Source organism: Melanerpes formicivorus, unplaced genomic scaffold (assembly GCF_026170545.1).
Source record: "Melanerpes formicivorus ecotype bairdi unplaced genomic scaffold, bMelFor1.0.p_v2 SCAF_11, whole genome shotgun sequence".
NCBI classification, from domain to species: domain Eukaryota; kingdom Metazoa; phylum Chordata; class Aves; order Piciformes; family Picidae; genus Melanerpes; species Melanerpes formicivorus.
Window position 1 is genome coordinate 5,185,318 of NW_027142363.1, and position 18,862 is coordinate 5,204,179.

Below are 18,862 nucleotides of genomic sequence, written 5' to 3' on the forward strand. Positions count from 1 at the left end.
CATTTTGGGGGATCTTTTGTGATCTATCTGCCTTCAAGACACAAGGGCAAAAGTGCCACAGCTTTTACATCAAGCCAATGAAAGATACATATACAATTGATGTCTGTTCTTGACGGATGATCAGTGGCACTCTCCTTGATATGATTGAACCTGGTAGCTCTGACAAGTACCTGGGCCTATGTATTGACCCATGGACTGGAATATCAAAACCTGAACTACTGGAAAAAGTGAAGAAGCGGTTACAACAGAGTGGGAATGCTTCATTGAAACCATACCAGAAAGTTAACATCTTGAAAGTATATACTATTCCACAACTGATTTACTATAGCTGACCAGGCTGACATAAAAGCTGTGTCCCTGGAAAGCCCTGATTTGGCAGCCTGAGTTCCTGTCTTGGAACAATAATGGCTACCAGCATGCACTTGTGACACTCTCCTATATTCTAGCATTCAGGATGGAGGCCTGGGTATTACCAGACTCTTGGGGTTGATCCCTAGTGCACAGGCAGTTTTCAGACAAGACAACAAAAGCAATCATTCAGCAAGAGGGTATTGAGAAAGAATTTGAAATATTATAGGAGATAAGGATAACATTTCATATATTTGGGACCCTTCAGCAGCTGTGACAATTTCAGAGAACCTAGATGTTGAGGAACTAGTCTGAGAATGGGAGATACCCACTCCAGAATTTATCTTTCTGAGGCTCTGTAACTGATGAAAGCAGGAAATTGTGAATTGAATGAAGGTGTTATGCCAGGGTTGTGGAATTTCCAGCTTTGAGAAGGATAAAATCAGTAATATCTGGATTGAATACCACAGAGCCATTCCCCACAGAAAGCTTACCATGGCATTACACTGAAAAGCCACCACAAGAGAATTTTTGGCAAGAGGCAGACAAGAGCCTCAGATGAAATCTCATGGGCACTGTCAGGCAGTGAGACTTGCTCACAAGTTATTGGATACTGTCCCATAATGCAAGACACTAAGATTAAGAGACATACCTATGTGACTTGTTTTAGGAAGGGAGTTGGCAGGGTCAGTATCAGAGCTTTAAATTAGGTATGAAGGGGGGTAGGGGTGAAAATGGGGTCACTAGGAAGGAGCCTGAATGCTACATGCCAGTGCCTGTGGGAGGGGGGTTGGAGGCAATATCTGCACTTCAGATCAGGTGCATGTATGCCAACACCGGTAGCATGGGCAATAAACAGGAGGAATTGGAAGCTATTGTGCACCAGGGAAACCATGATATAATTGCCATCACGGAAACGTGGTGGGATGGTTTGCATGATTGGAGTGCTGCAATGGATGCCCACAGGCTACTCCTCCTCTTAGGAGGAGTATATGTTAAGGAGCACTTTGACTGTCTTGCATACAATGTTAGACACACAAAGGTGGAATGTCTATGGATAAGGTTAAAGGGGAAGGCCAATGAGACCAATGTCCTGGTGGGAGTCTGCTACAGACCACCTTATCAGGATAAAGACACCCATGAGACATTCTTTCAACAATCTGGCAATGTCTCACGTTCACTAGCCCTTGTTCTCATGGGGGACTTCAACTTCCCAGATGTTTGCTGGAAGTACAACGCAGCAGAAAAAGGGGTAGTCCCAGCAGGTTCCTAGAATGTGTGGATGACAACTTCCTGTTGCAGCTGGTGAGCAAACCTACCGAGGGTAGTGCCCCGCTAGATCTACTGTTCACAAATAGGGAAGGGCTGGTGGAAGATGTGGTGGTTGCAGGTCATCTGGGGCACAGAGACCATGATATGATAGAATTGTCAGTATGTGGTGAGGTTAGGAGGGCTGTCAGCAAAATCTCTACTTTGGCATTTCAGAGGGTTGGCTTTGGTCTATTTGGGATGCTGATTCAGAGAGTCCCTTGGGAAGCAGCCCTCAAAAGCAAAGGGGCCCGGGAAGGCTGGGTCTATTGTAAGAATGAACTTATGAAGGTGCAGGAGCAGGCTGTGCCTATGTGCTGTAAAATGAGCTGGCAGGGAAGAAGAGCAGCCTGGGTAAGCAAGGAGCTTTTACAAAAACTCAGGGGGAATAAAAAGACTGTACCAACTTTAGACAAAGGGGAAGGTGAACCAGGAAGGATTTAAGGATATTGTAAGGTCACGTAGAAAGAGAATTAGAGATGCAAAAGCTCAGTTTGAACTTAATCTGGCCAACTCTGTCAAGGATAATATAAAGTGCTTCTATAAATAAATTAATAACAAAAGGAGGGCCAGGGAAAATCTTCATTCCTTATTAGATGAAGGAGAGAACACAGTAACAGAAGACAAAGAAAAGATTGAGGTACTTAACACCTTCTTTGCCTCAGTCTTTAACAAAAAGACTGATTATCCCCAGGGCAACTGGGATCTTGAGTTGGTAGATAGGGATGGGGAGTAGAATATCCCTCCTGTAATCCAGGAGGAAGTAGTTAGTGACCTGCTGCGCTATTTATACCCTAACAAGTCTATGGATCTAGATAAGATTCATCCTAGGGTGCTTAGGGAGCTGGCACAAGAGCTGGCTAAGCTGCTCTCCATCAGTCATCACCAGTCCTGGCTAGCTGGGGAGGTCCCAGATGACTGGAGGCTGGCAAATGTGACACCCACCCACAAAAAGGGCTGGAAGGAGAATCCAGAAAATTATAGGCCTGCCAGCCTGACCTCAGCACCTGGCAAGGTTATGGAGCAGGTCATCCTGAGTGCCACTGAATGACACATACAAGAAAACTAGGGAATCAGGCCCAGCTAACACGGGTTTAGGAAAGGAAGGTCCTGCCTAACCAATCTAATCTCATTCTATGACCTAGTGACCCATCTGGAAGATGAGGGGAAGGCTGTGGATGTGGTCTACCTAGACTTAAGTGAAGCCTTTGACACAGTCTCCCACAGCATCCTCCTGAAAAAGCTGGCAGCCCATGGCTTGGACAAGTGCAGCCTTTGCTGGCTGGATGACCACACACAAAGAGTGGTTTTGAATTGTGCCACATCCAGTTGGTATCTGGTGACCAGTGGTGTCCCCCAGGGATCAGCACTGAGCCCAGTTCTATTTGACATCTATATCAATGACCTGGATGAGGGGATCAAGTCAACCATTAGTAAATTTGTGGACGACAGCAAGTTGGGAGTGTGGAACTCCTGGAGGGTAGGAGGATGCTGCAGAGGGAACTGGACAGGCTGGGTCAATGGGCTGAGGCCAATGCTATGAGATCCAACACAACATCATAGGCTGGCCTTGATCTCAGAGGCCTTTTCCAGCCTCAATAATTCTGTGATTTTATTGTCAAATGAATCCAGAAGGAAAGATTGAGTAGCATTCCAGGAACCTCTGCTGAAAGATGAACAAAATTATTTATACAAACCAGACCTGGTACTCATCAAAGGAGATCATGACCTTGTAGCTAACATTGCAGCTGTGAGAGTAAATCTCATGTCTTTGGCCTATGCAGCAGCACAGAAAATAAAGCAGTGTCTAGAAACTTCTTACAGGAGCCATGCCTGTGGTGTCTCCCCACTACCAAAACCCCACCACACATAAACCCAGCACATAAGGACAGCCCAGTTTCTGTCCTGAGAAAGTCTCGTCATCTATCAGATTGGCCACTATTTATGTCAGTAAATCTTGTACATGTATTTACTACCAAGTGCAGGTTCTTTAAAGATCTTAATGAACTGTAATCATATGAACTAGTGAATTGTAAACAAACTGATTCTTTTTATCCCTCTAAGGCAAGAGAGATATGAAAAGCCAAATGTGAAACCATTGGGTTATTGATAGTATGTGGGGGTGACAAAGTATCATGGGTTGAGTCTGCCGCTGACACTCAATACCATGTTGCTGTCATGCCAGCTTCAATAAGAAAGTGCTGGCTGGAGCAAAGTGTCATGGGGCTTGAAGTTCAGAGTGTAATGTGCGAGGCTTCAGGTTCCAGTTGCTGCTTCCAGTTTGTCATTTTGGGGTGTTGGGTCTTTTCTGCTGGGCTGCCTTCTGCATGCTTGGGTGGAGGAACCAATTTTATCGCTGGCTTCTGCTACTGCTTCTGCATTTTGCTGTACATTTTCTCTGAACAGGACAAGGTAATTGTGCATTATCTCAGTAAATTCATTATCACAATCCATTTGGGGTTTTTTTGTGTCACTTTCCCTCCTGTCTTGTGGGGAGAGGGGGCCTTCTGAGGGCACACTGTGTTAACCCGAAGGGACTTGGAGTCATGACGTGTCATCTATCCTGCTAAAAGATACCAATCAATAGTCTTTGATGACGTGGATAGGTTACTTCTACTTAACCAGGAAAAGCAACACATACAACTTTATCTATGTTCGATAAGTAGCAATTGTATTTCAGTTATTCTTAAATGCTTATAAACGTACAACATCCAGCACTTTACATTTGTATTTTAATAGTAAGTACCACAACAACGCTTTATCATACTTATGACTAAAATACTTGAGGGCTTTAACTGTTTTGAGCACTGGCCTAGCGGCCCCGCTCCAGCAGTTGCAGTCTCCCCCTGCTCCACACGGTGGCGATCGGAGGCCACGTCTGCACCCGCGCTGCCCTGCGGCTCTGCGGTGCCCAACCAGACTCCCGCTGCTCGCTTGCGATCTCACCTAAACGAGAAGGAACTACGGCAGGGGCGCGCACACACACTTCCTCCCCAAATCGTATTTCTGTGCAGTGCACGTTCCCACTGGCAGGTCTGACAGTAATCTTTCTCTCTGGTCAGCGGGGAAAAACCCAAGGGAGAGAAAAAGAAAGAAACGTTTTAAAATGCCCAAGTTCCTTTCCCCGCCACTCCCCAGATTAAAAGCTGTAGCGAGCGCCTGGCACCAGCCGCCTGCAGGCTTAGCGTCCCTCCAAACCGTTCTTAAATAGAACTGCATCACAAAACTCATCGGATTGGAAGGGACCCTCGAAAGTCACCTTGCCCAACCCCTCTGCAGTAAGCAAGGACATCTCCAACTAGACCGCCCTGCTCAAGTCCAGCGGCAGCTACACCCACAGCGCTCCGCAGCGCGCAGCTCTCCCCACGATGTGCCGTATTCTTCACAGCGCAGCCGCAGCGGGCGCCAGGCACCACCCCTCGCACAGGCGCTCGGACCCCGAGCTCGCTCCCTAGCAACGCGCCCGTTCGCGCGGCGCTGTAGGCTCTCTCGGTGGGACCCGGCGGTGGCGCCGCCATGTCCTCTCCGGGGCGGTCCGAAGACGCGGACCGGACGCTATTCGTGGGGAACCTGGAGAGCCGCGTGCGGGAGGAGATCCTCTACGAGCTCTTCCTGCAGGTGGAAGGCGGGCCTCCAGGGGCGGGACGGGGCCGCAGGGCGGAGGCCTCGGCGGGCTCCAGCCGGGCACTGCGGCCGCTTTGGGCTTCGGGCTGCGACTCGCTGCCCCGGCGGCCCGCGCTGGGGAGCGGCCGCTGTAAAAGGGAAGCGGTATGAGCGGCTGGAAGGCAAGAAGCCGCTGGCCAGGCGAGGCCGGGGCCTCGCCACCGCGCCGCACGGTGCGGCAGCCCGAGCCTGCCTCTCGCAAGCCAGCCCGCACCGCGGTCCGCTCGCAGGAGCCCTTCTCGCATCTCGCCTGTTCGCCGCCGGCCGCTTCGGCTCCCGTGCCCTTGGCGCGTCGCGGGTGGGAGAGGTCCCTGTCCTGCCCATTTCCCCATCCCTGCGTTTGTCTCATCCCGGCTGTGCAAGTTTTGGTGCCTCGGATGGGCCTCGAGTTAGTGAGGCAGTTAAATAATGTAAAGACGACTTCTTTTTTTTTGTTGTTGTTTTGTTTTTTTCTCTAAATCTCCGAGGGAGAAAAAAAAATGGTTTTTTACACTTTAAAAAAATGTATTCTGAGTAAGCCATTTTTGATCGGTAGTTCGATTAAGAGAAAATGGTGTAAAACCTGACAGTGTTTTGAGCAAGGTTTAAACTATCAGTAGTGTGCATGGTCTGCTGGTGCGGCTCAGGACTTCCACCCATAAATGACCTTTACATCGAAATGTCTTCTGTTTCAAGGCTTGAGAAGATGGTTAAAATTCCATTGGTGAGGTTTTCAGAGAGGTGGGGAGAAAAACACCCAAGTAGCTGGACCAGTTTCAGAACCTGAGTTTTGTCCTCTTTCGTTGGAAATGAGGTATGCCAAGGAGAGACAAAGTAGAGAGAGTCAAAGCAGAGGCAAGATATTGACACTGACTTGGCTTCAGTTTTGATCTCAGATTGACAAAATCTCTGGCTAAGCCAGGCTTATTAACCTCCAAGTAGTAAGCAAAAGATGGAGAAGTATATGGAGAGGAGGAAGCATTTTATCACTAATGCAAGCTTCAGATTTCAACAAGATCAAGAAGAGTTGCTGACTCTGGGATTTTCCTGAGTTTGTTGATGGTGTATTTCCTTGGTGGTATTCTTTATTTATTTCCCACCCCACCCCCCCCCATCTGACATGGTCTAGTCAACCACAATAAAGTTAAAAGCTCCTGACTAGACAGGTTCCTGATGGTATGATGATAAACTTGTCTCTGATTTCTGTCAGTCTTGAAGTGAACCTTGCTTCCTTCCAGTGAGTTTGCAAAATGAGATGTGGACAGAATCATCTGTTCTCTTGTGATTTTCGTTTGTTAATCAAACCTCCATTTATTTGCCAGCATTATTCCACTGATTAGTCTGATATTTGTTATGTTAACTATGCAAGATCTCCATATGTTACCCTATTTGCATTGAAAGATGTTTTCATTTAGTATACTGAGGCCCCTTGGGATTTTAGCAGTTTCCATCTCTTAGTAACTTTCAGGTTTTAACTTTGTCATAAAATTTGCTAATTCTTATTTCTTTTATTTTCCTGCCTTATTTTCTGTGCAAGTAATCCTGCCTGTTTCCAACACTGAACAGTAGGCTGTTTAAATCTTAGGTTTAGAAAGCTTATCTTGCCAGTGGACATGAGTGATACCGTACAAGTTCTGAGAGCAGATGCTCTCAGAATGTGTTTTTGCCTGACTCTTCTGTATAATCTGCAGCAGTTGCAGAACTGCTGACTTTTATCTGGGTCTTTAGATCATCCCAATAACAACTGCTTATCTGTTTCCTTTGCTTCATCTGATTCTCACGCAGGTTTCTCTGTCTTGCTGCAACAGCACACGCTTATCATTGCAGTATTGTCCTTTCTTGGAAAGCATACAGTTCAGTGCTCCTGCTGTGGCATAATCCTAAACACGCACTCCTGACCTGCAGCTTTCCCCCCATCAAATTATGAACAAGTACCTGTTATTACTTCTAAACTATTACTATTTTCACTTAGGAACAGGAAGACTACATAATTAAAAGGTGGACCTGCAAAGGACTCTGTTGCTTCTAGTTCTTGAAGAACCAGATCCTCCTCATTAGGCAGCTAATAATCAGAAACTGGATATGTGCAGTTTTGTTCATTAAATGCAGTGTAGTGCAGAACAGAAATGCCTCAAGGAGCCACCTGAATTGGAAAATAAACATGTTAGGAGCCTTTCTGTTTCTTTAAAAACAACACTACAAACAAAACTAAACAAAGAGGAAAAAGCCCAGAAAACTTCAAGACAAGATCAACTCTTTGAAGATTCTCTGCACAGGACAACCTTGGTAGTATCCCTTGCTGTGTAGCCTGATCCCTCTCTCCACCAATAATAAAAACAATTGTGACATTAATTTTGATCCTTTGTATTTATTTGTATGACTTAGCTACTATCACCAGGCTTGAAGGCTGGGGAGTGTTTCATTTTTCAGCAGAAGCGTCTGACTGAGGATGAGTTTCTATGCAGATGGCAAAAGCATACATTGTTATCACAGATGACAATCCTAATTAGTGTCTTTATTCTGACAACATGGAGGGTGTAATGAGGCACCACCTCCTCACTCTAAATGCTCACAGCAGACAAATTGCAGATTTGTTGTTGAAAATGCAGAATAATAAAGTAGATTGCTTTTCATGGCTTATTCATTTGAGTATATGCTGTGTTTATTTTGAATGTTTATGCAATTTGGTTCCTCTAAAGCCATTGATTTGTCAGTGACTTACTGAGTACTTACTACTGCATCACTAGTAGCAATGGAAGCTACTTCCTCCAATGAGCGTGGGTTTTTTTATTCAGAACAAGGAATTATTCTACTGTGGTAATTTTGGTACTTGGTTGGGGGGGTTTTGTGGGGTGTTTTTTGTTTGGTTTTGCCTTTTTTTACTGAGGGATTTTTTATAACATGTTCACTTCATTGCTTATCTGGATATTGTATCCTAAAGGTAAGTTGCATCCTTAACAGCTCTGAGCCATGGCAGGAGACTGCTCTTGGGCATTTCTTTTCACACTCCTCAATCACATGTATGTATATTTTTTTGATGAGAAACTTCATTTGGTGATTTAATCCACTGATTCCAGCTTGCATAGAAAACCATCATCTTCAGTAGCTATTATTAAAATGACTGCTTGAGCATGGAGCCAGTTTATGGAGTATCACTGCTTTGATTTGGTTCTAGAAGTCCTATGCAAGGATTGAAATGGTACATGTAGGAAGAGGTGGAACTTTTCAGTGAAGGAATTTCAGCCAAAGTGTGTGATTCAGCATTTTATTTATTGATGGGGCTTGGCTTTTAAGAGGGACATAAACAGTATGTTTTCTCTGATGAAATGAGAGAAGGCTTGATTTCTTACCATTCAGTTGTGATGAGAGTGACAGAAGACACTGGTGCTTCCAGAACCGTGCTTTCCCACAGTGTTGATGCTGTCCCTTTTAGAAATAAGCAAGACTAAAATAGAAGCCTATTAATGAAATGGGTAACTTTCAGATAATTGGTATCATCAATTTGCTTAGTTGTATTAGCTGTGCAAAAAAAAACCCCAACAGAGCCTCTCATAATTGTCCTAGCAGCTGTGCACACAAAACCTAACTTTTGCTACAGTCTAAATTAGTCTCCTTGCATCAGCTATCATACTTTTTAAAATAGTCAGAAACATCTGATTATTAAAGACTCATCAACCATGACAAAACTGATGCTCGGCTCCCTCTTAACATTTTGTGGAGCTGGTTTTTGTTTGCAGAATGCTCAGAATTGGAGCTGGGGGAATGTAAAGCGATTTTCAACATAGAGATCTTTACGCTGACAGATTTATACTGTTTCTGACTATGGCTAAATATACCTCACTGAGACATATTCCCAACAGGATGAAATGTCAGTTTAATTCCAGTGAGGAAATAACGCAGCTTTCTTGCAGGCTGGACCATTAATCAAAGTGACGATTTGTAAGGACAAAGAAGGAAAACCTAAGTCTTTTGGATTTGTCTGCTTTAAGCACAAAGAATCAGTGCCTTATGCAATAGCCTTGCTGAATGGAATCCGTTTGTATGGAAGACCAATTAAAGTGCAGTATCGGTTCGGTACGTTGGTCTCAATTAAGTTTCTGAAACATTTTCATTTAGTTAAATAACTTTGGAATCCTAAAGCCTTTTACAGATATGATTTATCATTGTATCAAATTCAGGTCCGTGGGTTTCCAATTCATTTTGGACTCGATAATCTTTGAAGTCTCTTCCAACCTTAGTGATACTGTAACAAAGATTTCTTGCGGGTTTTGCATTTGGAAGGATTCAGCCTCTCTATGTTTTGTCTACTAATACAATAGCTTGGTTCAGAACAGCATAATATGCAAGCCAGCTCAGACCACACTGTATGGAAAACACTGCAGCACAGCCTTTCATGCCACTTTATATTTAGGAACCAAGGTGTGCCTTTAATTTGCACACTGTCAGGAAAAGTTGATTTGCTACATGCTGCCACTATCAAGTGGTTTGATAATTTTTATACTACAACCACAGAGTTATCAGAACTGTTGTTTTACAAGTGGAAGGGATCGTAGTTTGAAGACTATAGTCAAATCAGAGTCACATTCTTCATTTTATATCTATGAAAATAAACCTAGAGAGCTAATGATCAGACAGAATTTGCATGCCAAACATTAAGGGCTCATGTTCCCACTTTGCACTGTGCCACTCCTTACTTTAAAGGCTGTACAGGGCAGTTTCTGGGTTCAGGGAGAAGGGCTGAGGTTCCTTAATTTGTAAGCATCTCCTATGTCTGTAAGTGAATGGGAGTTGCTTTATTCTTTATTACTTCAGCAGTTCTGATTTATGCTTCTGTGAGTAAATGATAAATGAACTCTTTTAAGGGGTAAAATGATGCTATAGATTACCTGCCATAAAATGGCAGCTTATCTTTGTATTCTAACTTAGATACATTAGCACACTACAGATGACTCAGAATGCTTTCTGTGGTTTTAACTTGTTAATTGAATAGTTGTAACTGAATAGTTATTATGCTCTTGTCTTGTTTACAGGGAGTTCTCACTCATCAGAACTAAGCAGTCCTACACATGGTTTTGAGAACTATGTTGACTTATATTCACCTTCATATAGGTAACGAAGATCAGCTGTGAATTAACCATATGATTAACATTTTTAAAAGGACTAAGAAAATTATTTGATGTGGTAGAGCAATCTTTAGGCTTTTCATTAAAACAGCTGGTGCATGCTTTTTAATTGCATCCTTACTGATGATGACTTGCAACTGGCTGCAGTTAATGCTTGGGTTATATTGCTAGAGGTTCAATTAGCTTGAATTTTCCATGTATTTGTTCCTGCAAGGCACAGGACCACAAGAAAATACAGACATACAGTGTTTTTACTGGCAATGTTTGCAGCTGTTACAGGGAAAAAATCTGACAAGATAACATTTTAAACAGCACTGAGTTTGTATCTGTGTTTTTTGTCTGTAGCAGCAGCTGTCATACACATATGAACACACAGGTGTAAGCCTGTTGCAGTGGAAGTCTGAGCACCCCAGATTCAGTATTTTTCAATGTTTCAACATTTTCATTTAAAGTGTGATAGACCTTTCTGTGGAAGCTAAACTTGGATGGCAAAATACAGAACTCTCTTCCATTTGCACTGAAGCACATGGGAGTGTATTTTCCTTGCTTTGTAATGTTTTTTTCATTGAAGCCTAGTTGTTAATACTTCAATTCTCCTCTTGCTTATTCTAACTCATTATAACCCAAGAGTTAAGTCTCAGTACTCTATGAAGCAGTATGTGGTAGCTGTCTGGTCTTTGTATATTTGTTTGTTTTTCCTAGGTATCAAGAGCCTTATGGAAATCCTCCATTTCCTGTTACTCCTTTTCCCATGAACAATAGTTTACCTCATGAATACTCAGGCTTTCAAAAGATGGTGAGTTTGTGTTAAAAGTTAACCATTTTGGAGCTCTTTTAGGAAGTGGAATGTAATCTTCATTTTTGCAAACAGTCTTAAAATGTGGTTTAGGCTGCTGCCTTTCACTGAATTAGCTAGGTTTATTTTAGTACCAAACCAAACAATTTCCATACTGCAGGAATATCTTAAAGCTGTATAGATTAGGGAGGTGAAAAATGACCAAAGTCTACAGATGGAGCTCTCCTGTACTGTGTTCTAAATCAAATCCCCTTGGTGAGGCACCCTAACCTAGTAAAATTACAACCAGGCAAGCAATAGCTTCTTCCTATACAACTAATTGGTCAGGAAACCTCTTAGCTTTTCTGCTTAGTTCAGAAATACCAAGCAGAAGTTTGTGATGTCTTAAAACTCCCCCAACAAATCATCACTGCACAAATTGGGGCAAAAAGATTGTGAAGGTTTCTGGCCTGAAGCTTTTCACAGGATCACAGGATGTTAGGGGTTGGAAAGGACCTCTTTTGAGTTGAACCCCCCTGCCAGAGCAGGACCATATATAATCTAGTGCATATCCCTGCAGTTCTTGTGTTCATGATTTACTTTCACACCAGTAGACAGTGAGAACCTGTGTTCTATTTTCCCTCTAACACTCTGGCACATTGGGCCATTCTTGTCCTAATCTTTTTTTGTCTAAGATATTCCACGACACAAGGGAACTGGTATCTTCAGACCAAAGACATCCCAGTGTTTCTGAGTCTGATGAGTTTGGATTGGTAGGACTGAATAAACCCAAAACTGATTGTCAGGTACCAAATGGACAGTTCTGCTGCCACCCAATCTGACTTGGGGAATTGGCAGGCACTTACTAACTCTACAAGGGGTATAGTATCTGGATAGATTACTCTTGCAGGCTGCAATCTGATCAGAAGATGGAAAGATTTTGTTCCCTCTTGCACAGATGTGGTGGTAGTCTGCCTTCCTTCTTACCAGGCTGTGCTCTCAGCTGAAGCATGCACAAACTTTCCCATCCTGTCTACTCTGGTAGGGCAGTATTGGAGTATACCATCTCTATCACTGTGTTCACTGATGGGTTCACTCCTCAGTAGCAATGCCAGTACATAAATACTGAGAGAGCACATGACTGACTTCACTGCCTTTTGTGCTTCCTAGAGGGGGAAGGTATGCAGTATGCTTCCAACTGTAAGCTTGTTGCAGCTTCAGCAGGAAGCAACCTCCTGACATGTACATCATTATGCATCTACCTCACCTTTATCTGGGTGAGCCAGGCAGGCTACATACTCAAACATGTTCCCCCTAATTTTTCAGGTTGCCGACAGTCATTAGAAAGATGCCCTTTTCTGACCTCTATTTCTATATTTGGGATGTGCATTTTGTATGAGAGGAGACTCTTAGGATACTTTAGGGACTATGGAAAGAAGCTGGATCATTACTACGTTGTTCAGAGTGCTTTGATCTAGCAATTCAGTGTGCCTTGTAGGAATGCATTGTTTCACATTAACTTTAAAATTAGTTGAACCAGTTAAAAAAAGTAAAAACTGCAGCTGTGCATGTCTTTACATTAACAACAGGCACTACAGTTACAAATGTTTGTAACATACAAGGATGAAGTAATGCCATGTTTGATTACCTTACACAAAGACTAATTAGTGTTTAATCTTAAAGCAGATGACACCTCTGTTCTTTGCCATGAAAGACTGTCTACTTTTCCCAGCTATATTAGTTGATAGAATAAAATGTTTTGTTCTCAAACATTCTGTGTTATGTTATTTTATAATGTATTAATGTTTTCATTGTAGAGGCTGTAATGCATGCAAGACAAAACTGTTCAGAACTTCCTCTTTACAGTATTAACAACTCAACTTTCTCTTTCTCTAGATGAACCGTTTTTTAGCACAGCAATACACAGTACAGAGTCCACTGGCTCAGCCGTTTCCTTACTGTCAGATGACTCCACCGTTGCCTTCAAATTTTCCCTTTTCTCCCTATCAGAGTCAAGGTGCAGATTTTATGTCTGCCCAGAGTTCCTTTGAACTGGCTCTGCCACATTCCAGTGAACGTGAAATGCACCAGATGGATGAAAGCACCTCCAAAAGAAAAAGAGAGCAGCAAAGTTGTGACAGTGACACTAGTGTTGAGGATGACAAAGTGAGACAAAGAGAGCGTGACCAAAAGTACAAGAAGCGCAAAGCCAAGAAAAAGATGCATTAATACTTTGCAACTGGAGTAATAGGTCTTTCTTTTTTTTCTCTTAATTCTATCCATTACTTTCAGTTGAGAGAAATTCAACCTTTTGCTTTTGCACTTTATTTAAAAAAAGGAATTTTCAGAATTCCTATTATTTTCCTAATGTGTTGTGCAGAAGGTATGCTGATACTTTATTTACAACCCACTGAAAGAGCAAAGTGCTATTTAAGGTATAGGAAGCACTTAAAAAGTTTTCCTCATAAAGTAAAAAAGGCTACTTGGTTTCTCCCCTTCTGTCCTCCCCCACCTCTAACTCATGTAATATAGAAACTTCCTGAAAGTACACAACTTCAGCCACTCATGAAGCGTATCTGTCACTTCATCACTCCTGGAATGTGTTGTTTTGAATGGTGTAAATTTTCTGGAGCCACTGAAGAAGTGTACAGGCTGAAAATTCTAAGTGTCACATCAGAGATGTGCTTGTCACTGAAATATCAGCACCTATAAAGTTGCTGATTTAGCTCAGTTACAATCAGCTTGTATGGTTATTTGAACTGTGATTTTTTTTTTCCAGTAGTAAATCTAAGGTAAATACAAGGCTTACATATGTATCAGTACTGGAATGTATGTACTTTATGGCTTACAGTTATGTACTGACCAGAACTATGTGCATATATATGCATCTTTCTATAAAGTTGCTCTCTAGTCATTTATTTTCTTACTTGAGAAATCTAAATGTTCGCTGTAACAAATAGATAACAAATTTAATGAGTATCTTATCTACTTGTTAGCCAAAAAGCATGAGTCAGTGGAGTTAGTGCTACCTCTTCAGAAGAAAAGCTCTCCCTTTGTGCATCAGAGGAAGAATAAACTCTCTCACACCATGATGAATCAAAGTAGTTAAAGGACCTATTTTCTGTTGTGAATTCACAACTGCTGCCAACAACCTTAAGACAACTACAGAGGTATTGTCTTATGCAATACCAAGTACCGGTAAAACACTTCTAAGATCCTACTATATGAGAAAGTGAAACACTTAATTTTCACTTCTTTAATACTAGTGAAACTTTATATTGCTTTAAGAGAAATCTTCATGCTAGATGTAGGCTTCAAATTGAACCTGATGGTAAAAGTGGATTTTGGTTTTATTGAGCTCAGTTTTCTCAGTTACACTGTTGGTTTGCTTGAAAGGAATACTTTTCATCCTGACACCAGTACTGAGGAAGAGTATCTGAGTTAACTGGTCTGAAAGTGATGTGTTTTGCAAGCCCAAATGAGTTTCAGCAATGGAAGAATGTTTAGCTTGTGACAATTTCTCTTTTGTCTGATAAGATAGATCACACTTATTAAAACTATTTTCTCAAGACATAGCTTTTAACTTCCCAAAGGGATTGCCACCTTTAGCTTCAGAGACATTCCTATAATGCCACACGGTATAGCACCCTTGAAATGTCATCAGCAACTGAATTCAGCCTTCTTTAGAAAGCACTTACATAACAGAACTTTATGCCTTAAACAAGATTTATGCCTTATGTTTTAAGAAACTTGGTAAATCTACCCAGTTCCTTCCTCTTGCCCTGTAACCTTCCACACAAACACTGTTTTATCTTTTTGGGGGTTTTGTTTGGGGTTTTTGGCTGTTGTTTTCTGTTTTGGTTTTTTCTCCACCAGCAACTTTAGGACTAAGCTATGTAAATGTCATCGAACTCCTGTGGAAAGATACTGCTGACATTATACTAGTGACTGATCACAGCATTTGCCACAATAATGGAAAAAATCAGCAAGGAAAATCCACTGGATTTCTTTAAACCTGTTCCCTCATGTTAAAGAAATTCAGATATAATTGAATAGAGGAAAAATACACTAACATTAGCTTAAGTTAGAAGAAAGCTCATCAGACAAAAGAGAAAACAGATGATGCTCAATCCAGAAGTAGCCCAGAGAAAGAGAATCTTGGACAGGTCTGTGCTAATGTGTCTTTATCAGACTTTCTCAATAAACAGATTCTGTTCTATGCAACAATGCTGTATAAAAAGGATGTCTGGGAGGATCAGATTGGATACAGCTGATAAAATACCAATAAATATCTTATAAAGAAATAATTATTCTTACTGGTTTTCTCCTCACTCTTCTTTTTTTTCTTTCCTGAGTGAGGAATGGGGTTTGACAAATTTGGATACCTGCATACCTGAAACTCATCAGTATGTTAAGAAAACCTGGGCATGTGGGAATGTGCTGTAACTGAGTTTCTTCTGTACATCTGTAAACATGGGACATCACTTTGGTCAGGGCCCGTTGATATTTCAATTACATTGTCACCATGTTTATGAAATAAAATACTGGAAATAAAACATTTGAGTTTGGCCTTGACCAAGTATTTCTTTCACAGAAGAAAGCTAATTATTGTCATTTTGTCCCAGTCTTTCACTTCCCATGCTGCTGGCTGACCATAAGACCGTGCTTTCCTTGGCATCACCCAGGATTTGCATTTAGGCTTGTCTTTCTGTATTTTATGTTACAGAGTGCAGGGCATACTTCTTTGCTTATAATCTCCAAAACTGTGGACAAATCAATATTGCTACAGTGAGTGATGCATTCATTTAAGGTGTCAATGTGTCAGGTCAATGACAGATGAAGGGGAGGTGGCACATTAACTGTAGAGTAAAATCAAGACACTGAATTTTACTAACTTCTGGGGGGAGAAAACCATTTATGTTAAGGAAAAAAAAACCACAGCACCTTTACCACCTGGAAGAGGATATTGCTACCCATGCAGTCCAGGAACCTCTTAGATTGCTGATGACTTGCTGTGTTGTCCTTCCAATAGATATCTGGGTGGTTGATATCTTCCCAGGAGGCCCAGGGCTTGTGAACATGAAGCTGCTCCTATCTGTTTATAGAGGGCCTCATCCACTAAGTTGTCTTGGTTAGGTGGCCTGTAGCAGATCCCCATTATAATGTCACCTTTCTTTACTTTCCCTTTACTCCTCAGCCATAAGCTCTCTGTTCCCTCTTCTTCTATGCTCAGGCAGAGCTCTATGGACTCCAGCTGGTCTTTGATGTAGAGGGTCATACCCTCTCCCCTCCTCCCCTTCCTCACTTTCCTAAAGAGCTTATATGCATCTAGTTCTACACTCCAGTCATGAAAGCCATCCCACCATGTTACCATGGGGGCAGTGCAGGTGGTTTCTTTAAACCTGACCTGGTTTTGTGTGGGATTCGTGCTAGGTCTGTGCCAAAAAAAAATATAGGAAGCTATTAACAACTGATAAGCTCTCTGCTCTGCCTCCTTTGAATTTTTAAGGAGGGGACAATCTTTAGGTCATCATTTCGTTCAGTATTTCTTACCATTCTTTTCTTAGGGAAATAGGAACTTTGCCACAGGCAGGAATAGAAGCAGGATTTAGGCAGGGGATACTTTAGACCAAGACTTCTACAGTGTTGTTCTATAGTAAAAGACAGTAGTTCAAACACGCAGTGCTGCACGGTAAATGGTAATGACCGTGGCAGACTTTTACGTCTGATAGCGAAGAGTGAGCAGACGCACAAGCAAATGTATCCGTGATTGTTGTGTGGGTGGGTTTTGGTTTGTTTTGGTTGGTTGGTTTGGTTTTTCGATTTTGTTTTTCGTTTCATCATTTGGCTTTGCGCTGAATGTACCAGGAAAATTGCGGAGAATAGAGGATCTGAGAGCAGCCGCAGCAAACATTGTTGATAGGTGGATGTTTTACACCACCTACCGAAAAGAACTGTAACTGCATCTTTGGCTGGAAATTAAGACGGTAATTAACTCCCTAGGGGTGCTGAAGTCACTTTTGGGTGTGGATGCACGTTCCAGAATTAGAATAGAATAGAATAGAATAGAATAGAATAGAATAGAATAGAATAGAATAGAATAGACCAGACCAGGTTGGAAGAGACCTTCAAGATCATCGCGTCCAACCTATCATCCAACACCAGAACAAGAGGACACAGTCTCAGGCTGCACCAGGGAAGGTTCAGGCTGGAGGTCAGGAGGAAGTTTTACACAGAGAGAGTAATTGCCCACTGGAATGGGCTGCCCGGGGAGGTGGTGGAATCGCCATCACTGGAGGTGTTCAGGAGGATACTTGACAGGGTGCCAATAAGTATGGGAGAGTGTGTATTTGTTTGCCTGTGTGATGCTTATCTCCAGTGACGTACGAAATTGGCAGCAGTGCACAAACTTCCTGTTTTTCTCCATATTTGTATGTACAGTACATGTTAGTAGTCTAAAAGGAGTTTGCTGTTCTTGATAGTGAGGACTGTTCCAGCTCAGGTTTTAGGTCTGTAGGATGTTGGGTAATGATAGGACTAGGGGGAATGGATGCAAGCTAGAGGAGGGTAGATTCAGACTGGATGCTAGGAAGAAGTTCTTCACCATAAGGGTGGTGAGACACTGGAACAGGTTGCCCAGGGAAACTTCCATTGTTTTTGTGCTGAAACCCAGTAGTTTAATACTGTTACCTTGTTTAAAGAAAGTGGTGACATAATGAGTCCTCATCCCTGAGGTGTTTGAAAGACTGTAGACGTGGTTCTTAGGGACATTATTTAGTAGTAGATTTGGTAGTGTTAACAGTTGGGTAAGGGTTGGACACGATGATCTTGAAGGTCTCTTCCAACCTGGTTTATTCTGTTGTATTCAGGGTGTTTTCCAACCTAAATGATTTTATCATATTGTAGTCCTGAAAGACAAAAGGTATTCCAGATCAGAATAGTAAGTGGGTCATGATGTTTAAGAAATAGCATGGTTTCCTGGAAAGAAATATGGGAACAGAAATGTAGACAGATTCCAAGGTACAAAGGTTCTTCAGAATTTACTGTTCAAATGTGACAGACTACTTGGATTCTTCTTACTTCAGGGGAATTTCAGTGTATTTAAAGTGACAGTAATTATGATGCACTGTTTAGTTGGTAGCCTTAATAGGATTACAGATATTATTTTAATTATAGATTTTATTTATATACACTCGATTATATCATTAACTTTTTGAGTCATTAGTTCTCCTTATTTTGCCTGTATTTCAAGCTTTCTAAATCCCTTGCTTCCATTCAGACTAATATCTCTAGGCTATGAGAAGCCACTGGAAAGGGCTGACCTGTTTGAACTCAATGAAAGTGATTCACTGTGCAGTGTGTGTCCTAAACTTGAAAAGAAATGGAGAGAAGAAATCCAGAAGTGCTCCACAGGATCAATGGTAGCTATAATTCTGACAATAAGCAGTACCCTTTTGTAAGCTTAAGGAGTCTGGAAGCTGGAGAAGATTTCTAAACTCCTATTGTTTATTGAACAACCTACATTTTGTGCATCACAAAGGCCGCTTGGTGTTGTGATCAGTGATCTCTAGTGGATCCACAGGATTTATCTGAATTGTTTAACTTCAAACTTACCTATTAGAAACATGTCTAGTTACACTCTAACACTTCAAATAATTCCAGGCCT

General features: G+C 42.0%; 2 protein-coding genes across 2 annotated transcripts in view; one reads left to right on the plus strand and one right to left on the minus strand.

Annotated features, from left to right (window-relative positions):
* LIPI (lipase I) overlaps positions 1-5,174 on the minus strand; it is a 23,810-nt gene extending 18,636 nt beyond the window's left edge. Inside the window, exons 1-2 of the mRNA XM_068144819.1 lie at positions 4,916-5,174; positions 4,603-4,710 (exon numbers count right to left, since the gene is read on the minus strand). Coding sequence (XP_068000920.1) covers positions 4,603-4,710; positions 4,916-5,174 — 367 coding nt within the window. The remainder of the gene's footprint in view (positions 1-4,602; positions 4,711-4,915) is intronic.
* RBM11 (RNA binding motif protein 11) lies at positions 5,075-13,982 on the plus strand. Its single transcript, XM_068144427.1, has 5 exons — positions 5,075-5,274; positions 9,210-9,372; positions 10,329-10,407; positions 11,124-11,217; positions 13,093-13,982. Exons 1-5 carry the CDS (start codon positions 5,173-5,175, stop codon positions 13,423-13,425), a joined length of 771 nt encoding a protein of 256 aa, XP_068000528.1. The 5' UTR covers positions 5,075-5,172; the 3' UTR covers positions 13,426-13,982.
* The last annotated feature ends 4,880 nt before the right edge of the window (positions 13,983-18,862 follow it).